Source organism: Enoplosus armatus, chromosome 4, assembly GCF_043641665.1.
Source record: "Enoplosus armatus isolate fEnoArm2 chromosome 4, fEnoArm2.hap1, whole genome shotgun sequence".
NCBI lineage: Eukaryota > Metazoa > Chordata > Actinopteri > Centrarchiformes > Enoplosidae > Enoplosus > Enoplosus armatus.
In genome coordinates this window covers 282,917-304,733 of record NC_092183.1, presented here as the reverse complement: position 1 = coordinate 304,733, position 21,817 = coordinate 282,917, and the positions used below count along the sequence as shown (strand labels likewise).

General features: G+C 42.3%; 1 protein-coding gene across 1 annotated transcript; it reads right to left on the bottom strand.

The window, feature by feature from the left end:
- Window positions 1-2,555: 2,555 nt before the first annotated feature.
- Window positions 2,556-19,292, bottom strand: LOC139283964 (FHF complex subunit HOOK-interacting protein 2B-like). The gene is made up of 18 exons (XM_070904078.1): window positions 19,185-19,292; window positions 18,200-18,278; window positions 18,009-18,094; window positions 16,731-16,814; window positions 16,545-16,649; window positions 15,248-15,367; window positions 14,237-14,371; window positions 12,325-12,524; window positions 11,482-11,599; window positions 11,283-11,359; window positions 10,937-11,093; window positions 10,529-10,698; window positions 8,532-8,675; window positions 7,142-7,232; window positions 6,528-6,674; window positions 6,278-6,418; window positions 6,005-6,105; window positions 2,556-3,935 (listed from the first exon to the last, which is right to left on the bottom strand). Exons 1-18 carry the CDS (start codon window positions 19,233-19,235, stop codon window positions 3,833-3,835), a joined length of 2,109 nt encoding a protein of 702 aa, XP_070760179.1. The 5' UTR covers window positions 19,236-19,292; the 3' UTR covers window positions 2,556-3,832.
- Window positions 19,293-21,817: the final 2,525 nt, after the last annotated feature.

Below are 21,817 nucleotides of genomic sequence, written 5' to 3'. Positions count from 1 at the left end.
CGGAGATACGGGCGGAGAGACAGACAGGTGGAGAAACAGAGAGGGAGAGAGACACAGATGGAGAAGCTGGAGGCTGCTGGTGGAGAATCAGTCAGGCAGACAGGCAGCAGTGAGACAGGCAGGGATGCAGCAGCTGATCAGTCTGTCGCTCCTTTCTCCTGTCTCACTTCATGACGCTCTCCTCGTGCAGCTGATGAATCCGATCCGTTGATCGATAATCAATCAGATATTAAATTCGATGATGATACTGATGCTGAACCTCCAGCTGTGACCTTCAGCTCCGGTCTCCTCTTCCTCCGCTCTCCTCCTCTGCAGGAAGGGACCGGCCCGCGACACACTGCCACATATCCGGTGCGGACCTTCAATATAAAAGCCCGAGCCGTGTTTTTCTTTCTTTTTCAACGTTTTTAAAAACGCACTTTGTGTGTCTGAAATGAGATATAAAAAAGCTTTTATTATATCTTATTTATATTAGCACCGGTGAACATCTGATGTTTGAAGTGTTGATGTCAGCAGAACATGGTGACTTTATGTTACCTTAATCAATATTTCTTTAGATTATTTAAATATCTGACAGTTCAGATATTAACTCTAACCCTAACCCTATTTCTTCACGTATGTGAAAACGACAGCTTGTTTGTTTACTGACCTTTGTTGTTGTTGTTTCTTCCTGAACAGCTGATACATAGCGGATCATGACATCGTGAATTTCACAGCTGATTTCTTTCTGTTGGTTTGGAAACACATTTCGACTCTTCTGGTGCAATGACGCACCTTACTCTGAAAGGGACAGGCCTAACCTCCGGTGTGCTGTGTTTAGCTACAGCAGTTTGACACGTGAGGAGGGAGATGATGCAGAGCTGCAGTTCATCATCAGACCAGCAGGAGGCACGAAAGGTTAAACTGGTTCAAAGAGGGGTTTGAATCTTGCAGAAGTGAATGAAGAGACGTCATTAATGTGTTTTTACAATTTCTACAACAAATACAGTGGATCACATACACATGTACTGGACACAGTACACAGCTGTGACCGTCTTGTATCTGTGATGAGACTGAGGTCATGTGACGTGTGGGTTGGGGGGGGTGATTGGGGTTGGTGATGGGAATTCCGGCTCTTTTTAGTGAGCCGGATCATTTGGCTCAGCTCACCAAGAAGAGCCGGCTCTTTCGGCTCCCAAACGGCTCTTCATTTTACCACTTATACCTTTTATAATTCAGCCAAATTTAGCACTGTTTTGACTTATGATTTGTATGTGTACACATATATCACTTAAATTATTCAATACATCCTTTGTACTTAAGTATTCAAAAGTAGAAATTACATTTTCTAATATTGTAGGAACGCTCCACTTGTTAGGAAATTTGCGAACAATATGGGGTGTCTTGTCAGGACACGGGAGGCAGGGATATGCTTTAAATGGTTTATTTCTGAAGCAGGCACTTTAAAGGCAGATGCACAGGCATTTAATAGAAATCACTACAGTAGGTATGGTTTTGCTGTCATTGACGCACACGAACTGTGTTAAACGAGCTCAATCAGCTGTTTTGCCCACGGTGAGAAGTAGGAAAACGAAACTTAACTCTGCCTGCAGACTGGTGCGAGCCGTGTGCAGAGGGCGTTGCCTAACAACGAGGTAAGCATCATTGTCCGAGCCTTTGGCACAAATATCAATAATTGTCATATCATTCTGCCTTGTATTACTTTACAAAAAAACCCCCAGCTCGGTCGCGGACGGGAGCCGGCTCCCATAGTTCACTTAAAAGAGCCGGCTCTTTGAACCGGCTTGTTCGCGACCGACACATCACTAATTGGGGTCACAGGCCAGCTGATGTTGCAGGTGGTTGACATGGTGCAGCAGCAAGGCAGGAGTAACAAAAAGACAGGAGGAGAAATCAACAACACTCTGTCTTTAAGCTCATTTAAATTCGATGTTTCAAACTAAAATGTCCAAATGAACATTTATTGAACATTTTGCTGGTGAAACTTTAAAAACACAAAATCTAAAAGAATGAATGATTTGATCACACCACCCAGCACAAACCAAAAAGAGAAAATAAAATAATAAAACACAGCTCGTTTAAATAAAGCTCACAGATTCAGATGTTATAAACTTCAAACAAACATAAGATGAACAATAAGTTCAGTTCAAACCAAAGAATTCAACCAATAAAATAATAAAAACAACTCTCTGCTGATCTGTGAATCCAAACATCTTTTCAATTATTTCCATCATTTGAATTTATATTAAAACTAAAGTAAAATTCATCAAATTAAAAGTTCAAACTCTGTTGGGTCATTTACATTTCAGTCTATCAGCAGTCAAATACAACCAGGAACGTATTTAAACCCAACAGGAAATGAGACAAATATTCTTCTTCTTTGTTGGTTTCAAACTCTGTGAACTTCATTTAAATTCTCAAAGTTTCCAAAGATTCAAAATCTTTTTGGTAAAATGTTTCAAATGATGAAGAATATTTCATATATATATATATATATATATATATAATTTGTTAATTTTGTTAATATATAATTACAGTTGTTTCCCATCTTTTTGTTTTTATTGTCTATCGAGTTTTCACATGTTAAACTTTTACCTCTTTGTATATAAATATATTTTCTCACATTGTTGCGGTTCATATTTCTTCAGTACCAATAAAGTTTGACTGATTCATTGAAGAGCTGATCCACAACACAGAGGAAACAGACTTCATGACATCATCAGTGAGGTCACAATCACTCCTTCAGATTCAGTTACATACGTTTAGTCCTGATGGTGGCAGCAGAGAGTGGAGGTCAGAGGTCAACACACACATCAGACATCAGTGGTTTCATCTCAAGTCTCTAAGTGGATATTTCCTCGCTCCTCGATTCTCGCTTGAGCTGCAAATCGTCTTGGTCCACCATCTTGCAGGCCGACCAAAAGCTCTCATTTCAGCTCAGAGGAGAGAGGTGGGCCTCTGAAGAGCCATGAGCGAGGATACACGAGAGCAGCCTTCCCGAAAGACTTTCAGCTGAACATAAGGCAGTTTTCTATCATTATAGATGAAAACGTTTTTTGAATCTTGAGTCATGACGTATAAATACTCGTGCCTACATGAAGGACTCCACTGAACCCACAGTCCTCCTCATGAAGTTCATCTGAAGTTAACATCTTGTGTCTTTGTGTTACTGTCCTCCTCTGAAATTCAGTGTTTTATACTCAATAGTGTGTAACTTTGAAAGATGAAGCTTCATATTGACTTCACAGTTAGTATGAACAGGAGGAAAGTGTTCGTATGTGACTGATGTTTAAAGAGTTAAAAACTGTGACTGACTCTCATCATCCTCCCACCTGAGTCCAGGTCCCTGATCTCTGGTTGATATCTATAGATTTAGATCTATCAATCTATCATGTCATCTTTCCTGATGAAATATTGGAAACTAACTATAATTAACTAAAACTGTCGAGTGAGTATCACCCTCATGATGATGTGATGAAGCAGTTTTACCAAGTCAGACTGTAGAATCAGGATGAAGTGAGACATTCAGGGTCACCTCAGAAACACTGCAGCTGCAGGTCAAAACAGGCTTCAATCAGGTTCTCAACTAATGTCAAAAGGTTAAAATCTTCAGGTAAAACATCTGAAGGTTCTGAGAGTCCAGGTGGACCAGCAGGCTTTATGTAGTTCTAGTTTACTCAGCTCTACCTGTTCCAGATCATACACGTATACCTGTCCCCAGTTACTCAGGTGCGTCTGTCTCAGCTGTGCCTGTCAGTGTGTCCTCAGGGTGGAGATCAACATGTGTACCTGTCCTAGATGGTCCAGGTGTGTCAGTTCTGGTCCAGATGAGTCACTGTTGGTCCAGAGGCAGTTTGACGAAAGTTATTGCAGCGAGCTCCTTACAGAACTCTTCGAGGACAATGAGTCCTCTCAGCAGGGTCAGGTGCTCCAGTCTGAGGACATATAGACAGATAAACACAGGTAAACTGTCCACTAAGTGGAGGTCAGAGAGCAGTCTGCAGGTCAAAACTACAAAACTCCTGAAAAAGCTCCTAATAACTGACATGACAAGTCGTTCAGTAAACATCCTCTGGACTCGGAGGTCTGGGTCTCTAGTTTTCCGGCAGTAAACCGCTGCCACGTTCACACAGGAGACCCTGATAAAAGAGGATGGGGTCGATCAAGAGACCGCTGCAAATATCTCAGATATGAAGGCCCCTTGCTGTAAGTCCCATGCGGAGTGGGATGTGTACACCTGCTGGGGCCAACCTGCTAGACTGCATCCGCACTCCAATGAGAATGCCTCGCCATGGTGAGCGGGTGTCCTGTGAGGTTTGTTACAGACAAACATACCTGTCCGAAAAAGGTTCATTCCCTCGACCCTAAAGGGGCACAGATTATCCACCAACCCCTGCTTTACCGCCCTGAATACCATAGAAACTGTGCAGCTAAAAGATGGACAGGTTTGGTACTCAGAGAAGTTCAGGTGTAGCACCACCCCTGCATCACCTGGCAGGAGGAGGCCATGGAGCTCTCCCACTCCTTTAAGCCAACACAAAGGTCAACAAGGATTCAGATGTGACAAAGATCCTTTTCAGCTCAACTGTTTCAAGGGGCTCAAATTGCTGCCAGTCTTCCAGCACAACCTCCATGGTGGGGCAGCTCTGCAGTCAGGAGTAACCCTACAAGCAGCTTTGAGAAATTGAGCCATGAGGTCACAACAACCTTCTGCCAGCTTCTGAGGCCTTTATGGCTGCAACCCAATACCAAAGAGTTGGAGGGGGACACCACAGGCCCCTAAGGCCCATAGGAGACAGTCCACCACCAACCCTCTCCTGACAAAACACACATGCCATACTGTGTGCACCTGACAAGTGATGGGCTTCAGGTGGATTAACGTTAATGTTTTAAGCACCAGAGCCTCAAAATCAGGAATCAGTGAAATAAGAGAAGGTCTGAAGGTCTGTCTCCTCTTCAAGCCCGAAGTGGACTTTGAAGGCCAGTTACCGGTACACACCACATGGAGACCCGTAGGTAAATCAACCTGCTTCCTCCGATGAGGTCAGATTTCAAATTTTGATGCCAGCCAACCAGCATGGCAGATACTGCACATGGCCAGAGAGGCCCTGTTCACACCTGGCATTAACATGCGTTTCCAGTGACCACTATGCAAATAAACACTCATGTCATTTCTATTTGCAAAGACCAAATACGTTGTTGATTAAACCAGATTTTGATGAGCTTCCTGTTTGTCAGACCACAAATGAGACAAGAATTAGGTTAAAAAACAATAGATGCCACCGGAGTGACGTGTTTCTGAGGGCCAGGCCTCACTGATTACTGTACAGAGACACAACCAATAACTTTATTCGCTGATTCTGGTGAAACTGAGACGTGTTTTATGGAGAAAATTGTTTCTGTTTTCCCTCCCTCAGTTAGTCGTGCAGCTAGCGGGCTATTGGCTGTAAAGCTTAAACAAATCTTTATTAAACCTCCTCCTCACAGGTCACAGTCCGGGCAGAGGACTGCTAGCTGCATGGCTAACTGAGCTAACTAGCTGACAGCAGCCGCAGTCAGCAGCAGTTAGTGGTTACGTTAACAACAAATAAAGCTATCTGTCGATCAGGAAACTGAGAGCAGCCGGAGGACATCAGACAGAGTGTTTGGTGTGTCCTCGATCCACCAGAATCTGATTTGCCTGTTGTTGTGGCGTCTTCTTGTTGTTGTTGTTTCATACTTTAATAAGCGAGTGACTTCGTACGTCTGCTTACACAGAGGACGTCAGCTGAGTAAGCGGCCCTTCAATGTGGCCCAGGATGCATTCGCGTACACACTGCTAAAAGAATGTGGCCCAGACCCCCTCTCAATGTGGTCTGAGCGATTGGATCTCAACGCGTCTTGGGTGCATTCACACCTGGTATTACAGCTGTGCACTTGTGATTGGATCACCCAGGATGGATGTTAATACCAGGTCTGAACAGGGCCATAGACCAGACAGACAGTCAGACAGACAGGTATTTACCCAGTGTTGTGGTTTAGTCCCAGCAGGTGTCTCCTGGCGTTCAACAATCTGTCTGTCAGGTTGGAAACCTGCTGGATCCTCTGCATCAACTCTCCCATCAACTGAGACACAGACAGACAGGCGGACAGACAGACAATGATAAATACCTGAGACAGGTAGCTAATTTATATACTTTTCTAGATCAGACAGCACAGAGAGTTTTACAAAATCTTACTGATATCAGACTTTCTCTGACCTGGAGCAGTGAGACAGGTACATGTCTGTGTGTCTTACCCTGATGAGGACAGAGAAGAGCGACCTGGAGCAGTGAGACAGGTGTATGTAGGGGTTGAGCAGGTATTCGTGCAGCAGTGGGTGGTTGAAGGCAGACAGTCTGGACAGAACTGCAGTCAACTGCAGGTTCAACTCGTATGGCTGAAAACACACAAGATGATCAGTAACACCCAGAACACACCTGAGACAGGTGCACAAGTGAGGCAGACAGACAGGTGGGTGTGATGTCAGACAGTCACAGTGTGTCTACCTGCTCCAGGACGCGTCCCAGTCGGTCAAACAGAACTTTCAGCAAGTGACCTTCGAAGAATTCCACCACCTCACCTGAGGAGGAGGAGGGAGGAGGAAGACCGAGCGGCCATTCCCACGACTGAGAGAGAGACTGACACTCTGTCACCTGAAGGAGGAGGAGAGGAAGACCACCATCAATACTTAATCTCACACAGGTTCAGGCCACTTATCTGTTCTCATCAGACAAGTGAGCTTAATTATATCTGGAACCGTTGTCATAGCAACTAGTCCTTTAGCTCAAACCTGCAGAAGTGCAGTTTATTGACAGTCAGCTGGATCAGGACTGTGAACCACAAACAGGAAGTCAAGACAGAGTGTTCATGTAATTTTGATTTTAAAACATGCAGCTTGTTGAAAAATCATTATAATCTGTTGGTGTAATTATATTATTAGGTTAGAACCAGGTTTAGGCTCAGTTTAGGCGAAATAGTTAAACTGGTTTCAGACCAAAGGAGTTTAATCTCTGCTTGTCCCCACTCTAGCAGTGAGGGTCCAAGGGCCAAGTATAGAGATACAAACGTGTGTGTGTACGTGTGTGTGTGTGTGTGAGAGCGAGTGAGTGTGTGTTCTGACCAGTGTGTGAGCGTCGTGGACATACGACTCGTATCCTCCCTCCTGCAGCAGGTGAGCTGATCGAACCTGAACAGGAACTAAACAAAGGAAACTACACACACACACACACACACACACACACACACACACACACACACACACACACACACACACACACACACACACACAGTCTGAAGCTGCCCAGTAAACCTAGTCTGATGTGAGCAGCATCACTGGAGCAGTTGGGGGTTCAGTGCCTTGCTCAGGGGCAGATCAGAGCTGCTCTTTCACTGTTCCTTCCCACATTCATCCTGCTGGTCTGGGAATCTAACAAACAACCTTCTGGACATGATCCAGTTTAGGGTTAGGGTTAGGTATGACTCCCTCTCCACAGAAATCTCTAACCTGGATTCATCAGTAAATAGGACTTTTCTTCATCCACAGTAAAATGCTGCTATTTCTTAGCCCACCCCGAGAGTTTGGCCTTGTTTCCCCTTCTGAGAAGTGGTTTAGAAACTGCTACTGGTCCTCTGAGACCACTACAAGACAGCCTTCTTTTGACAAGACTTTTGCTGATACGAGTCTGGCGTTCTTTATTTAGCAGATTGTGTATCTGTGATGAAGTTGCTTTTCTATCTCTCGGGGAACTAAGCTTGATGTATTGATCTTCTGATGGTGTGGTCAATGTTGGTCTGCCTGATCGAGCTTCGCCCTGCAGCTGTTTTCCTCCACCAACCAGTCAGGCTGCAGTTAACATCCACATCAGTCCAGACTCAGATAACATCTGTGGTGAAGACTGAAGGGACTGAATTAAAGGTATCAAGTGTATTTTCTGGCTGAATGTAAGTTATCACCATATTGATGATACATATGTTTGACTCCAGTGAATATACATAGTTGAACTGATCAATGAAGTTTTATCATAGATGTATAAACAGGAACACATGTATTTGATTACTGTGTAAAGGTGGATTCTTCCAGAGTTCAGCTACACAGAATGTGCTGCTTTTGTTTTCTCATGTTTAGATGTGAAGCCTCTCTATGAGCTGCACGTGAAACCCACTCACTCGCTCACAGCATCACGGTTAGCTCGTCACGTGATTCAGAATGAGGCAGGAAGTGAAAGGCAGGATGGACGAGATGGAGGAAAGCCCGGACTTTGCTGGTTACTGTTGACTCATTGAGTCGTCCAGTCAACATTTGAGGAGGAGGAGGGAGGCCCATTTCATTCTTAATTCATGACTAAAAAGTCCAACTGGATGTTTGAATCAAATTTGAAGAAAGTCCCTCACGGTGTTCCTGAGAACTGATGGATATTATAAAACTACTTTCAGTAGAAACAAAATAAAAATCAGATTCTGACTCCATGGAAGGGTTTATTGATGTGCAGGTGTCTGTCAGAATGTGTTACCTGTTGACGACATCAGCAGTTGATCCCAGTCCAGATGGAGGAGGAGGAGCAGAGGAGGAAGAGGAAGAGAGAGGAGGAGGGAGCAGTTGATTGACTGACAACAACAAGCCGTCAGAGAAGAAGAACGGGTCCTCCTCCAGATCACTGACACACACACACACACACAAACAATATTAGAGTCGGTCTCTTCTGTTCTCAAGACATCTTCTAACCCACGTTGAGTCAAACGTTGAGTCAAATGTTGAGTCAAACGTTGAGTCACAAGATGCATCAAACGTTGAGTCAAACTGAGTCACACGTTGAGTCAAACTGAGTCACAAGTTGAGTCAAATGTTGCGTCACATGTTGAGTCAAACTGAGTCACAAGTTGAGTCAAATGTTGCGTCACACGTTGAGTCACACATTGAGTCAAACAATGAGTCAAACTGAGTCACACGTTGAGTCAAACTGAGTCACAAGTTGAGTCAAATGTTGCGACACGTTGAGTCAAACTGAGTCACACGTCGAGTCAAACTGAGTCACACATTGAGTCAAACTGAGTCACACATTGAGTCAAACTGAGTCACACGTTGGGTCACAAATTGAGTCAAACTGAGTCACACGTCGAGTCAAACGTTGCGTCACACGTTGAGTCACACGTTGAGCCACACGTTGAGCCAAACGTTGAGCCAAACGTTGAGCCAAACTTTGAGCCAAACGTTGAGTCAAACTGAGTCACACGTTGAGTCAAACGTTGCGTCACACGTTGAGCCAAACGCTGAGTCACACGTTGAGTCACACGTTGAGTCAAACTGAGTTACACGTTGAGTCAAACTGAGTTACACGTTGAGTCAAACTGAGTTACACGTTGAGTCAAACGTTGCGTCACACGTTGAGTCACACGTTGAGTCACACGTTGAGTCACAAGTTGAGTCAGGCGTTGCATCACACATTGGGTCACACTTTGAGGCAAATGTTGAGTCAAACATTGAGTCACACATTGAGTCACACTGAGTCACACCTTGAGTCAAACATTGAGTCACACATTGAGTCACACGTCGAGTCAAACGTTGAGTCACACGTTGAGTCAAACGCTTAGTCACACGTTGAGCCAAACGCTGAGTCACACGTTGAGTCAAACTGAGTCACACGTTGAGTCAAACTGAGTCAGACGTCGAGTCAAACTGAGTCACACGTCAAGTCAAACTGAGTCACACGTTGAGTCAAACGTTGCGTCACATGTTGAGCCAAACGTTGCGTCACACGTTGAGCCAAACGTTGAGTCACACGTTGAGTCACATGTTGAGTCACACGTTGAGTCACATGTTGCATCACACATTGGGTCACACATCGAGGCAAATGTTGAGTCAAACATTGAGTCACACATTGAGTCAAACGTTGAGTCAAACGTTGAGTCACACGTTGAGTCACACGTTGAGTCACACGTTGAGTCAAACTGAGTCACACGTTGAGTCAAACTGAGTCACACATTGAGTCACAAATTGAGTCACACTGAGTCAGATGTTGAGTTAAACTAAGTCACACGTTGAGTCACACTGAGTCAGACGTTGAGTCAAACTGAGTCACACGTTGAGTCAAACTGAGTCACACGTTGAGTCAAACGTTGCGTCACACATTGAGCCAAACGTTGCGTCACACATTGAGCCAAACGTTGAGTCACACATTGAGTCAAACGTTGAGTCACACATTGAGTCAAACGTTGCGTCACACGTTGAGTCAAACTGAGTCACACGTTGAGTCAAACGTTGCGTCACACCTTGAGCCAAACGCTGAGTCAAACTGAGTCACACGTTGAGTCAAATGTTGCGTCACACGTTGAGTCAAACTGAGTCACACGTTGAGTCAAACTGAGTCACACGTTGAGTCAAACGTTGCGTCACACCTTGAGCCAAACGCTGAGTCACACATTGAGTCAAACTGAGTCACACGTTGGGTCAAACTGAGTCACGTTGTGACTTAACGTCATGTTGTGATGTCACGTAGTGTGATGAACTCACTCGCTGTTCTGGTCTGTCTCGTTGCTCTCAGTGTGTCTGTCGTCCTGTTCTGCAGCAGGTGGAGACAGGTAACTACGACTCTGCAGGAAACTCAACACCAGGACGTCCAAAACGTCCCTGTGAGGCTTCTGCAGTAACTCCTCCACCAGAGACAGAGACACCATGCTGATCTGAGAAAAGTGAGACAAACTAAGACTGGAACAGTAATACCAATAACTCCGCTCGTGGCGTTCCACAGGGCTCCATCTTGGCTCCTATTTCATTGTCATTATTTCGGTTTCCATGACAGTTTAAATATAACATTGTCAACAGCACATCCCCTTTGGAACCAGATGGTGCTTGCGGCCTTCAACTGGACTTGACTTGATCTACACACAGACAGGTTAGCGGAAGTGTTTTTGGACTCACCTGGTCAGAGATGTGATCACAGCGCTGCAGCAACAGGTGTGTCAGTGCTGGTGTCCTCAGCAGGAAGTGAACCAGCTGATCCAGCAGAGAGGAGGACTGAACGAGTCTGACAGCAGCGCAGAGAAGGGAGGTGGAGACCAGGACCACCTGCTCACACCTGAACCACACAACCACACCTGTACATTAGAGACAGGACAGCATCTACGTCATATCTAATAATAATAATAATAACAACAATAATAACAGAAGGAAGAAGAAGAAGAATCACCATCATCATGTTTGTGGTGAAACCTGTTGAGCAGTTAATAAAACATATAATCCAGTTTAACATCATGTGTAGACTCACGTGTGCTGCAGCTGAGGCTGAACAACATCCAACAACCAGAGCTGATGAACACACTGAGCTAGCTTCACTGCTAACACCTGCCAGCACAAACACACACACACACACACACACACACAGTCAGGTGACTAGCGAGAGTAGTAGTACTATCAGCAGTATTCTCTGTAGTATAATCTCAGACAGTGTGTAGGTGTGTGTGTACCTCAGGTGCCTCTTTCATCAGGTGATCCAGGAAGTCAAACCAGGAAAAGAAGTTGGTTATGTGATCAGAAGCAGGAGACTCTGACCTGAGATCAGAGCTGCAGCGAGAGAACTGAGTACTGAGAACACAGAGAAATGTACTACAGTACACACTCAGATCATACTAATACCACTACTGCAGTACTACTGTTATCACGCCGGGAAATCCGCTCGTTTTCATTGAAAACATCCATAGTTCACCAAGTTTATCACTTGAAGCTCATATTTGAACATGTTTAGCTTCTTTGTCTCAGTCTAATATTAAAGGGTCTTTACAGATAACAGAGGAAAGACTTAAGAACAAGAGTTACAACATGATCAACAACACAAACATACGGTCATGAAAACAAAGACTGACAACAGAAATATCACAAGATATTTCAGGAATGTGAGTTGAGCTGAAACGATTAATTGATAGCAACTATTTTGATAATCAACTAATTGTTTCTCAGTGAACTGAACCTCTTTGGGATTAAGACTTTTACACAAAACAAGACATTTGCAGACGTCACCTCTGGCTTTCAGACAACTTTTTCTGGCATTTTAGAGACATGTTGATGTATGTATTAATTGATTTAATAATTATCAGATTAAATAGTGATGAAAATAATCATTTGTGGGAACTTGAGCTCATGTTACAGACATGATGACATTCAACACAGCACACTAACAATAAAACCATCACAGATAAAATAAGAAGAGCAGCAGCATGTTGCCAGACTGCAGCACCATCTTTCTATCAATATCTATAAAAACATTAAAGCCTCAGTCTGTAAGTCACTGAGTGTGCTCTGTGTGTGTTTACCTCCATGGTATTTGAGGGCAGCTCTGCACCTCTGTAGGATCCAGACTCTCCAGAGGCAGCAGGGAGTAAAGCTCCAGCAGCCTCCCAGCCAGCAGCTCTTCCAGTTTGGTCTGATCACACAGAAGCTCACCTGAAGATCCAGACTGGAGACCAGACAGAAGAAGGAGGCTCTCATAGGCCTTCAGACACACTGGGCTCCTCTGAGGAGACGCAAGATGGAGAGGTCCATTTTACTGATGTTACTGACACACAATGTTACTGACACACGATGTTACTGACACACGAAGTTACTGGCGTTACTGACACACGATGTTACTGATGTTACTGACACACGATGTTACTGATGTTACTGACAAACGATGTTACTGACACACGAAGTTACTGGCGTTACTGACACACGATGTTACTGATGTTACTGACACACAAAGTTACTGACACACAATGTTACTGATGTTACTGACACACGAAGTTACTGATGTTGCTGACACACGATGTTACTGACGTTATTGACACATGTTACTGACACACGATGTTACTGACACACGATGTTACCGACATTACTGACACATGATGTTACTGACTTTACTGACACACAATGTTATTGACACACGATTTTACTGACGTTACTGACACACGATGTTACTGACACAATGTTACTGACACACAATGTTACTAATGTTACTGACACACAATGTTACTGATACACGATGTTACTGACACACGATATCACTGATGTTACTGACACACAATGTTACTGACACACGACGTTACTGATGTTACTGACGTTACTGACATGTTACTGACACGATGTTACTGACACACAAAGTTACTGATATTACTGACACATGAAGTTACTGATGTTACTGACACACGATGTTACTGACGCTACTGACACACGATGTTACTGATGTTAATGAGACATGATGTTACTGACACACAAAGTTACTGATGTTACTGACACATGAAGTTACTGAAGTTACTGACACACAATGTTACTAATGTTACTGACACACAATGTTACTGATACACGATGTTACTGACACACGATATCACTGATGTTACTGACACACAATGTTACTGACACACGACGTTACTGACACACGACGTTACTGATGTTACTGACACACGATGTTACTGACGTTACTGACATGTTACTGACACGATGTTACTGACACACAAAGTTACTGATATTACTGACACATGAAGTTACTGATGTTACTGACACACGATGTTACTGACGCTACTGACACACGATGTTACTGATGTTAATGAGACATGATGTTACTGACACACAAAGTTACTGATGTTACTGACACATGAAGTTACTGAAGTTAATGACACACAATGTTACTGATGTTAATGACACACAATGTTACTGACACACGATGTTACTGATGTTGCTGACACACGATGTTACTGACACATGATGTTACCGACACATGATGTTACTGACGTTACTGACACACGATGTTACTGACACATGATTTTACTGACGTTACTGACACACAATGTTACTGACACACAATGTCACTGATGTTACTGACACACGATGTTACTGACACATGATGTTACTGACACATGATGTTACTGACACACGAAGTTACTGATGTTACTGACACATGTTACTGACACACGATGTTACCGGCGTTACTGACACATGATGTTACTGACACACAATGTTACTGATGTTACTGACACACAACGTTTCTGACACACGATGTTACTGATGTTACTGACACAGGATGTTACTGACACACAATGTTACTGATGTTACTGACACACGAAGCTCCTGACACACAAAGTTACTGACACACGATGTTACTGACACACAAAGTTACTGATTTTACTGACACAGGGTGAAAAATTTTAATCTACATTTCCATAAAACATGTGGCGGAACCAGTTAACTGACCTGACTCTTAGTGAATTTCAGCAAAGCCAACAGCAGACCAGACTCTGATTGTATGGGGCTGCAGGTAGATGTATGTGAGTGGTTAGAGGACAGTGGTGGCTCTGTCCTGTGTTTGGAGGCTGGTTGGTCCAGAATCTGAAAATATTGACCCAAAGCTGCAGTCAGACAAACAGTTTACAGGAAGTCACAGAAACACTCTTAGGGAAGCGCTTTAGTTAGTGACGTGGTTTCATTAGTTAGTGAAGCGGTTTGTTTAATTTAGTGAAGTGGTTTCATTAGTTAGTGAAGTGGCTTGTTTAGTTAGTGAGGTGGTTTAGTTAGTGAAGTGGGATGTTTAGTTAGTGAGACGATTTGTTCAATTAGTGAAGTGGTTTGTTTAGTTAGTGAACTGGTTTGTTTATTTGGTGAAGCTGTTTGTTGGTGAAGTGGTTTAGTTACTAAAGTGGTTTGTTTAATTTAGTGAAGTAGTTTGTTTAGTTCAAGAAGTGGTCTGTTTGGTTAATAAAGCAGTTTGTTTAGTTCAAGAAGTGGTCTGTTTGGTTAATGAAGCAGTTTGTTTAGTTAATTAGTAATATGGTTTGTTGAGTTAGTGAAGTGGCTTGTTTAGTTCGTGAAGTGGCTTGTTTAGTTAGTGAGGTGGTTTAGTTAGTGAAGTGGTTTGTTTAGTTAGTGAGGTGGTTTAGTTAGTGAAGTGGTTTGTTTAGTTAGTTAGACGATTTGTTCAGTTAGTGAAGTGGTTTGTTTAGTTAGGGAAGCGGTTTGTTTAGTTAGTGAGGTGGTTTAGTTAGTGAAGTGGTTTGTTTAGTTAGTTAGACGATTTGTTCAGTTAGTGAAGTGGTTTGTTTAGTTAGGGAAGCGGTTTGTTTAGTTAGTGAGGTGGTTTAGTTAGTTAGTTAGATGATTTGTTCAGTTAGTGAAGTGGTTTGTGTAGTTAGTGAAGCGGTTTGTTTAGTTAGTTAGATGATTTGTTCAGTTAGTGAAGTGGTTTGTTTAGTTAGTGAAGTGGTTTACCTCTAAGACGTATCTGAGCGTGTGTGGATCCTGTTTGACTCTGGAGCAGACAACCAATAAGAACTGAGCTTCCTCCTTCTCAGTCTGGGAACCAGGTAGTGCACAGAGACGAATCAGCTTCTGGGGGCAGAACAGAGATGATGTCAGACAGTGACATCATCAGTACAGTGATCATGGAGTCACATGTCTGACAGTAGGTGTGTCTCTATAGTTGAATCCAGGGGCATGTTCAACCTGACAACGATGTGCACCATTTTGCTTCGGTTTCTGGGTTGAACGTGTTTCCTATGAGAAACGATGTGAAACATGCTGTGAGGTACGTTTTCTCTCATTTGGTGGGTGTGTCAGAGGTGTTAGCCAATCAGCAGCGATGTGTATAAAAACCCTGCCATATTAAAAAGGTAGTGCGCACATTAGAAAACATTGAAAAGAACGAATGATACCCTTCTCAGCTGTCATAGCTACAATGCTTGCATAACACTACAGGGTGTTCAACGCACCAGGGCTGAACGTGACCCAGGTTGTAGGTGAATGCAAACAACCCTCCATCACTGTGCTGACACCTCACTGTATAACCTGTTTAAAACAATGATTATAACATGTTTATAACCTATTTATAACCTGTTAATAACACTGATGTTTGTGAAGAATTTCACTTTTTAAGACTTTTTTGACAAGAACTCTGCCCGGCAGATCCTGTAGAAGTTGTTACATCTTGTAAATATTGTCATTAAATGTCATGAAAACAAACTCTATAATCAAAAAACCTTTCATTGAAATTCAGTCCAGTTTTAACAGGCAGTTGGATGTCTTTTTTCTTTTCTGTTCTCTGCTTCACAAACAACAAACTGAAAGTTAAATCCTCTGCTCCACGAAAACTACAAAGACCTTTACAAATCTTCATTAAATCCTCATGTTTACATTCTGAGCGGCATGCCGTCAGAGGGCTGACTGGGGGCTGCTTAAGGCTGAGTGGTCTGCCTACACGGGGCCGATGGTGAGCTGCCGCCCCGCTGGTCTCTGTTAGTTTGGTATCTGATGTTTCCATGGTTACAACAACATGTGTTTCATATTTGTATTAATTTATGTTTTTCTTTTGATGACAGAAATGGTGGAGTTTGATGGATTTAACTCAGAAGCTGACAGTAACATCAGACTGTTGAGGTCATGTTTGGAGATCCACAGACGGCCTTCATCTGGCAACACAAACATCTCTGCTTCACTGTTAATGCAGTGATGGAGGCTTCTTCTGTGTCGAACTGTACAAAGACGTCAGATCCAGGTGTGAAGTGCTTACCTGAACAGGTCTGTAGACGCTGATCAGCTGCAGGAGAGGCTTCTGTATCTGAGACAACAACTTAGAGAAGAACAACAAGACCTGCTGAACCATACCTGGAGGATACTGAGGAGGAGGAGACAGGAGAGAGAAGATTTAAACATGTGTAAAATAAAATAGAATCAGCTGGTATTAGTCTGTTGTTACCTGAGCTTTCCCCAGAGTGCACAGAGTCTCCAACACTTTGTGCTTCAGCAGATACTCAATACAAGGTCCTGTCTGCTCCACAGCCTGCATGTCAATACACAAATCAATACATCACAGAGCTGGTGACAGGACACAAACTAAAATCAGGTGGGGGGGGTCCAGTTCTCCCACAGTAGAAAATTGATTTTCATACACAAATGAAGAAAACAAATAAGTATTCTTGCATTTCAATTCTTTTATTCACAATGTCCAACAGGCAAGATGGGCCACAGGATAAGCTAGTAGTGCTAAGCTGCATAGTGCGCATGCACCGACCGTGCATGCAGCCTGTTAGTTGCTCCCGTTTGTTTTCTTATTTCTCTTACTTTTCTCCTTTACTCCTTTATTTGCGTGACAATGTCTCACATCCTCTCCATGACGTACTGGTTAGACACAAGAGCACCTTCAGTGGGAGACTCATTCCTCCAAAATGTACAACAGAGCGCCACAGGAAATCATTCCTGCCTGTGGCCATCAAACTGCTCAGCTCCTCCCTCTGAGTGTCAGACACTCAGAAGAAACAGACTGATTCTGGACCTGCTTCACCTGTTCATATACTACCTCACTATTTATTCTTTAAATGTCACGAGTGCAATACATACATGTATATATATATATATATATATATATATATATATACATACATATATATATATATATATTGTTATTGTATATATTTTTTATTTTTCACTTAAATATTGTAAATGGTTTTTATTTTTTATATCTTATTTTTGTACATACTTGAATGGGAGCACCGGTACTGTATAATTTCCCCCCGGGCATCAATACAGTATTTCTGATTCTCATTCTGAAGCTGGCGCTTCACACCGTATTCAGTATTAGCATCAAAATATACTTAAAGTACTAAAAGTAAAAGTATTATTATCATTATGCAGAATGGCCCATTTCAGAATAACGTTTTATTATTGGATTATAATTATTGCTTTTAAATGTGGAGCTAATTGCAATTTATTTATATATATTTAATACATTACTTTACATACTGCTGAGTAGCTTGTGAATTTCATCAACAATAAAGAGTAAAAAGTACAATATCTCCCTCTGAGATGTAGAGGAGTAGAAGTAGTACCTCAAATTGGATTAAGGACGATCTCATAGCAAAGACAGATAATGATAATGCACAGCCCCCCCCCCCCACACACACACACACACAGAAGTATTTGGTCAAACATGTCCGACAACAACACAGTTTGCCTCAGCGGGAGATGCATGTGTTACCTGTTGTTTCTCCTCGTACACCAGGATGTCCAACATCTGTCTGAGATGCCAGGGGATCTCTGTCTGTCTGACAGGACGACTGTCATCTACACACACACACACACACACACACACACACACACACACACAGCAGGTGAATCTGATTGGCTGTAACAGGTAACAGTGTGTCGCACGTTAAAGCAGCTCCTCACCTGTCGTCTCGATGTAATAGTTAGTTATTGATTTCCAGTGATCCACAAAGGAGTCCAACAGATCCACTGTAGGCTCCCTCTGAGAGACAGACAGGCAGAGAGACAGCTGTCAGTACCCTCTTCCTGAGGTCCTCTCAGCATGATTCACCTGTATGGGTTCACTTTGGTAAAACTGGACTGACCCGGTTTCATCTCAGTTTCAATCAGTGCTGCCCAAAATATCTCTCATCTCACTGGTCAATTTAGCCACCAATTTTGTCCCACCTGATTGTATTTACCTGCTCCAGCTCAGGGTTATTTTTACAAAATAATATTTTTCATTTAGTCTTGACTAAAACGACTAAAAACGTATACATATAAAAATACTGCTGCTGAGTAAATAAACAAATAATGGTAACACAACAGAAAACTCCAAATGCTCAAGAGGTCCACATACTTTTCAGCAGCATAGTATACGCAGTATTTATACACACACACACACACACCTATACATACGTACATATATTATATTATATATATATACATATACACACACACACACATATATATATTTCACATATATTTCTCTGTGATGGATCACAGCTGACTGTCACAGAGTTGACCCTCGCTAAGACAGACAGGTGAGGTGAGGTGAGGAGAGAGACAGCCCCCCCCCCGACGTCCTCCACGTCGACACAAACGTTTCTGCTGCAGGTAAACAGGAAACACTAAACTCTGCGTTCTGTTAGCTAACTTCAGCTGCGGCTAGCTTCACGGTCACGTTATTCTCATTAACTACAGATGAACTACTTTACTGAGTTAGTTGGCTAGTTTATAATGTTAGTATTAATCAGAGTGTCGGTGTCCTCCCAGAGAGACAGACAGGCGGACAGAGAGACAGGCAGGCGGAGAGAAAGACAGACTGTACTCACCTTCACTCTGTTAAACTTTATTTAACTTTCTGACTGAGCAAATAGAAGCTAACGTTAAGTAGCTGCTAACTCACCGTCTCCAGCGCGTGCAGCAGCATGCTGGTTAGCTTACTGAATGTCTCCATTCTCCCGCCAAAACCGAGCGACACCGACTGTCCGTTAACCCGGGTAAACCCGGTTAGGTACCGTTTTACTGCGACATGTTGACAACTAACAGCTGACCGTTCGGTGTCAAGCTAAAACTACGAGATATTACACAGCCGGGCATGAGTTTCAAAATAAAACACAATCTGAATGAACTTGATCGCATCCGGTTAGTGGATTTCAAAATAAGAGTTTCGTCAACGAAGGGAGGGAAGTGAAGAAAATCAATTGCTTTTGTTTTTTTATGAATGCTGATTTATTTTGAATGACAGCAAGTTGATTTAAATATTAGCATTTGAATATGGGTTAAAGGCCTCAAATTAAGGAAATAAATTAAAAGACAGTAACTGTACATGACCATGTATATCCTTTCAATATGTATTCATTTGCACTATTTATTTTGTTTACAACTCACAGAAACACTTGATACTTGTATATAGACATTGTATTTATGTTGTTGGTTATTGGTGCTTTTAATATATATATATGTATTGCACTCGTGACATTTAAAGAATACATAGTGAGGTAGTATTGTTTTAACCAATCTGGTCAGTCAGTATCCAAAACTTAATGCAACAGATTGAATTGTTTGGGCGGTTCTCTGGTTACAACATTAACAACTCAAAATCATATACTGTTTTTGAACAAAGAAAAAAAGATTGAAACCTGTCTTAAAAACCCCATTTATTAATGCAAAGGAAGAATTCACTTACCTTGGCGTCAGAATTACCCCCAAGATTAAAACGATCATCCCAACAGACTATGACCCACTAGTGGACGAAGTAAGGGGGGCATTGGATGAATGGATGACAATGCATGTATCAACGATCGGCCGTATAAACATGAAACGCATCTCACTCCCAAAATCAAAAACAAAACAACTAGACTGAGACTTAGACTGCTATACCTGCCTTATGAAAGGGGAGGGCTACGGCTCCCAAACCTCAAATGGTATTATTGGTCTGCTCAGCTAGGCTCTTCCAGCCTGGGTGAATATTGAGCAGGCATCAGTACCAAACCTCCCATTAAAGCTATTTCTATACTCTGCAGGCCCAAAACATTTGAAAAGAGCAACAGAGAACCCTTTCCTCAAAAATATTGACATTTGGTATAAAGCCCACCAACATATTAAGATATTATTCCTCCTATTTCTCACTTCTCCCTCATATGGAGGCAATACCTACTTCAGTGCAGGAAGAGCAGATGATGGTTTCAGAGTCTGGGCAGACAAAGGTGTGCAGAACATAGAGGACCTCTATATGAATGACAGTCTTCTTACATTTGAACAGTTTTGTCAGACATACTATATTCCTAAAAAATATAAATAATTAAATATTTGCTATTGAGACATTTCATATTATCAAAACATAAGCATATAATATCTGAACCACCACTGTCACATGTTGAGAATGTCACACTTTTAAATCTAAAGGGACTGAGTAGAGTCAGAGTCAGATTTCTTTCTTCTATATGGCTTTGATGCCATGATAAGGAATCCATCATTGACAGGCTAGAGGCGTGGAGACTGGATCTTCAAGATGACATACAAGAGGCTGATTGGGAAATGGCAATGGCATTCTCAATTAATACGAGAATGAAATTATTACAATACAAATGGTTAATGAGAACTGACATTACCCCTGTCAAACTGAACCGTTGGTCCCCTGACGTCCCAGACACTTTGTTTCACTGTGTCCAAAATTAAGAAAATATTGGGAAACAGTTGTTCCGACTATATGTGAGACTGTTGGAGTGAAGGTGCCTCACCAAGCAAAACTGTGCGTACTATGTATATATGCAGAGAACTTTATTGTTAGTTCAGAACAGTTAACTTTAGTTGACTTTGGACTCCTGCAGGCCAGAAGGAGGGTGACAGCTTTACCTTGGAGGACAATGTATGTACCTCCGATACATGAACAGGTGAAGGAGACGGCATCTTGTATTGTCTTGGAGAGACTGACTTATATAACCAAAGGGAGGACAGGAGAATTTGAAAATGTGTGAAAACCGTTTCTTGGGCATTAAGGTGTTTCAAAGTCATTTAGAAATTGCTGTGTTGCTTAGTGTTACTACGTTGTTGTTGTTTTCTGTTCTCTGTTTTCCTTTATTTATTTATCTTTCTTTTTCTTTCTTTTTATTCTTATCTGATGTGTTTTATTGTATTTCTCTGTTAGCTATATGAAGTATGTGAAATGCTGACTACATGTTTCATTGTTTAATTAAATTATTATTGTTGTTATGGTCTATTTGTATGTGTGAAATTAATACAAAATTCAATAAAAATATTGTTAAAAAATATATATATATGTACATCCTTGTAAGTAAGTTTTTCCTCTCCACTGTCTGTCTCTGTCTCTCTGCCTGTCTCTGCCTCTCTCTCTTTGTCTGTCTGTCTGTCTGTCTGTCTGTCTGTCTGTCTGTCTCTCTCTCTCTCTCTCTCTGTCTGTCTGTCTGTCCGTCCGTCTCTCTCTCTCTCTCTCTGTCTGTCTGTCTGTCTGTCTGTCTGTCTCTCTCTCTCTCTCTGTCTGTCTGTCTGTCTGTCTGTCTCTCTCTCTCTCTCTCT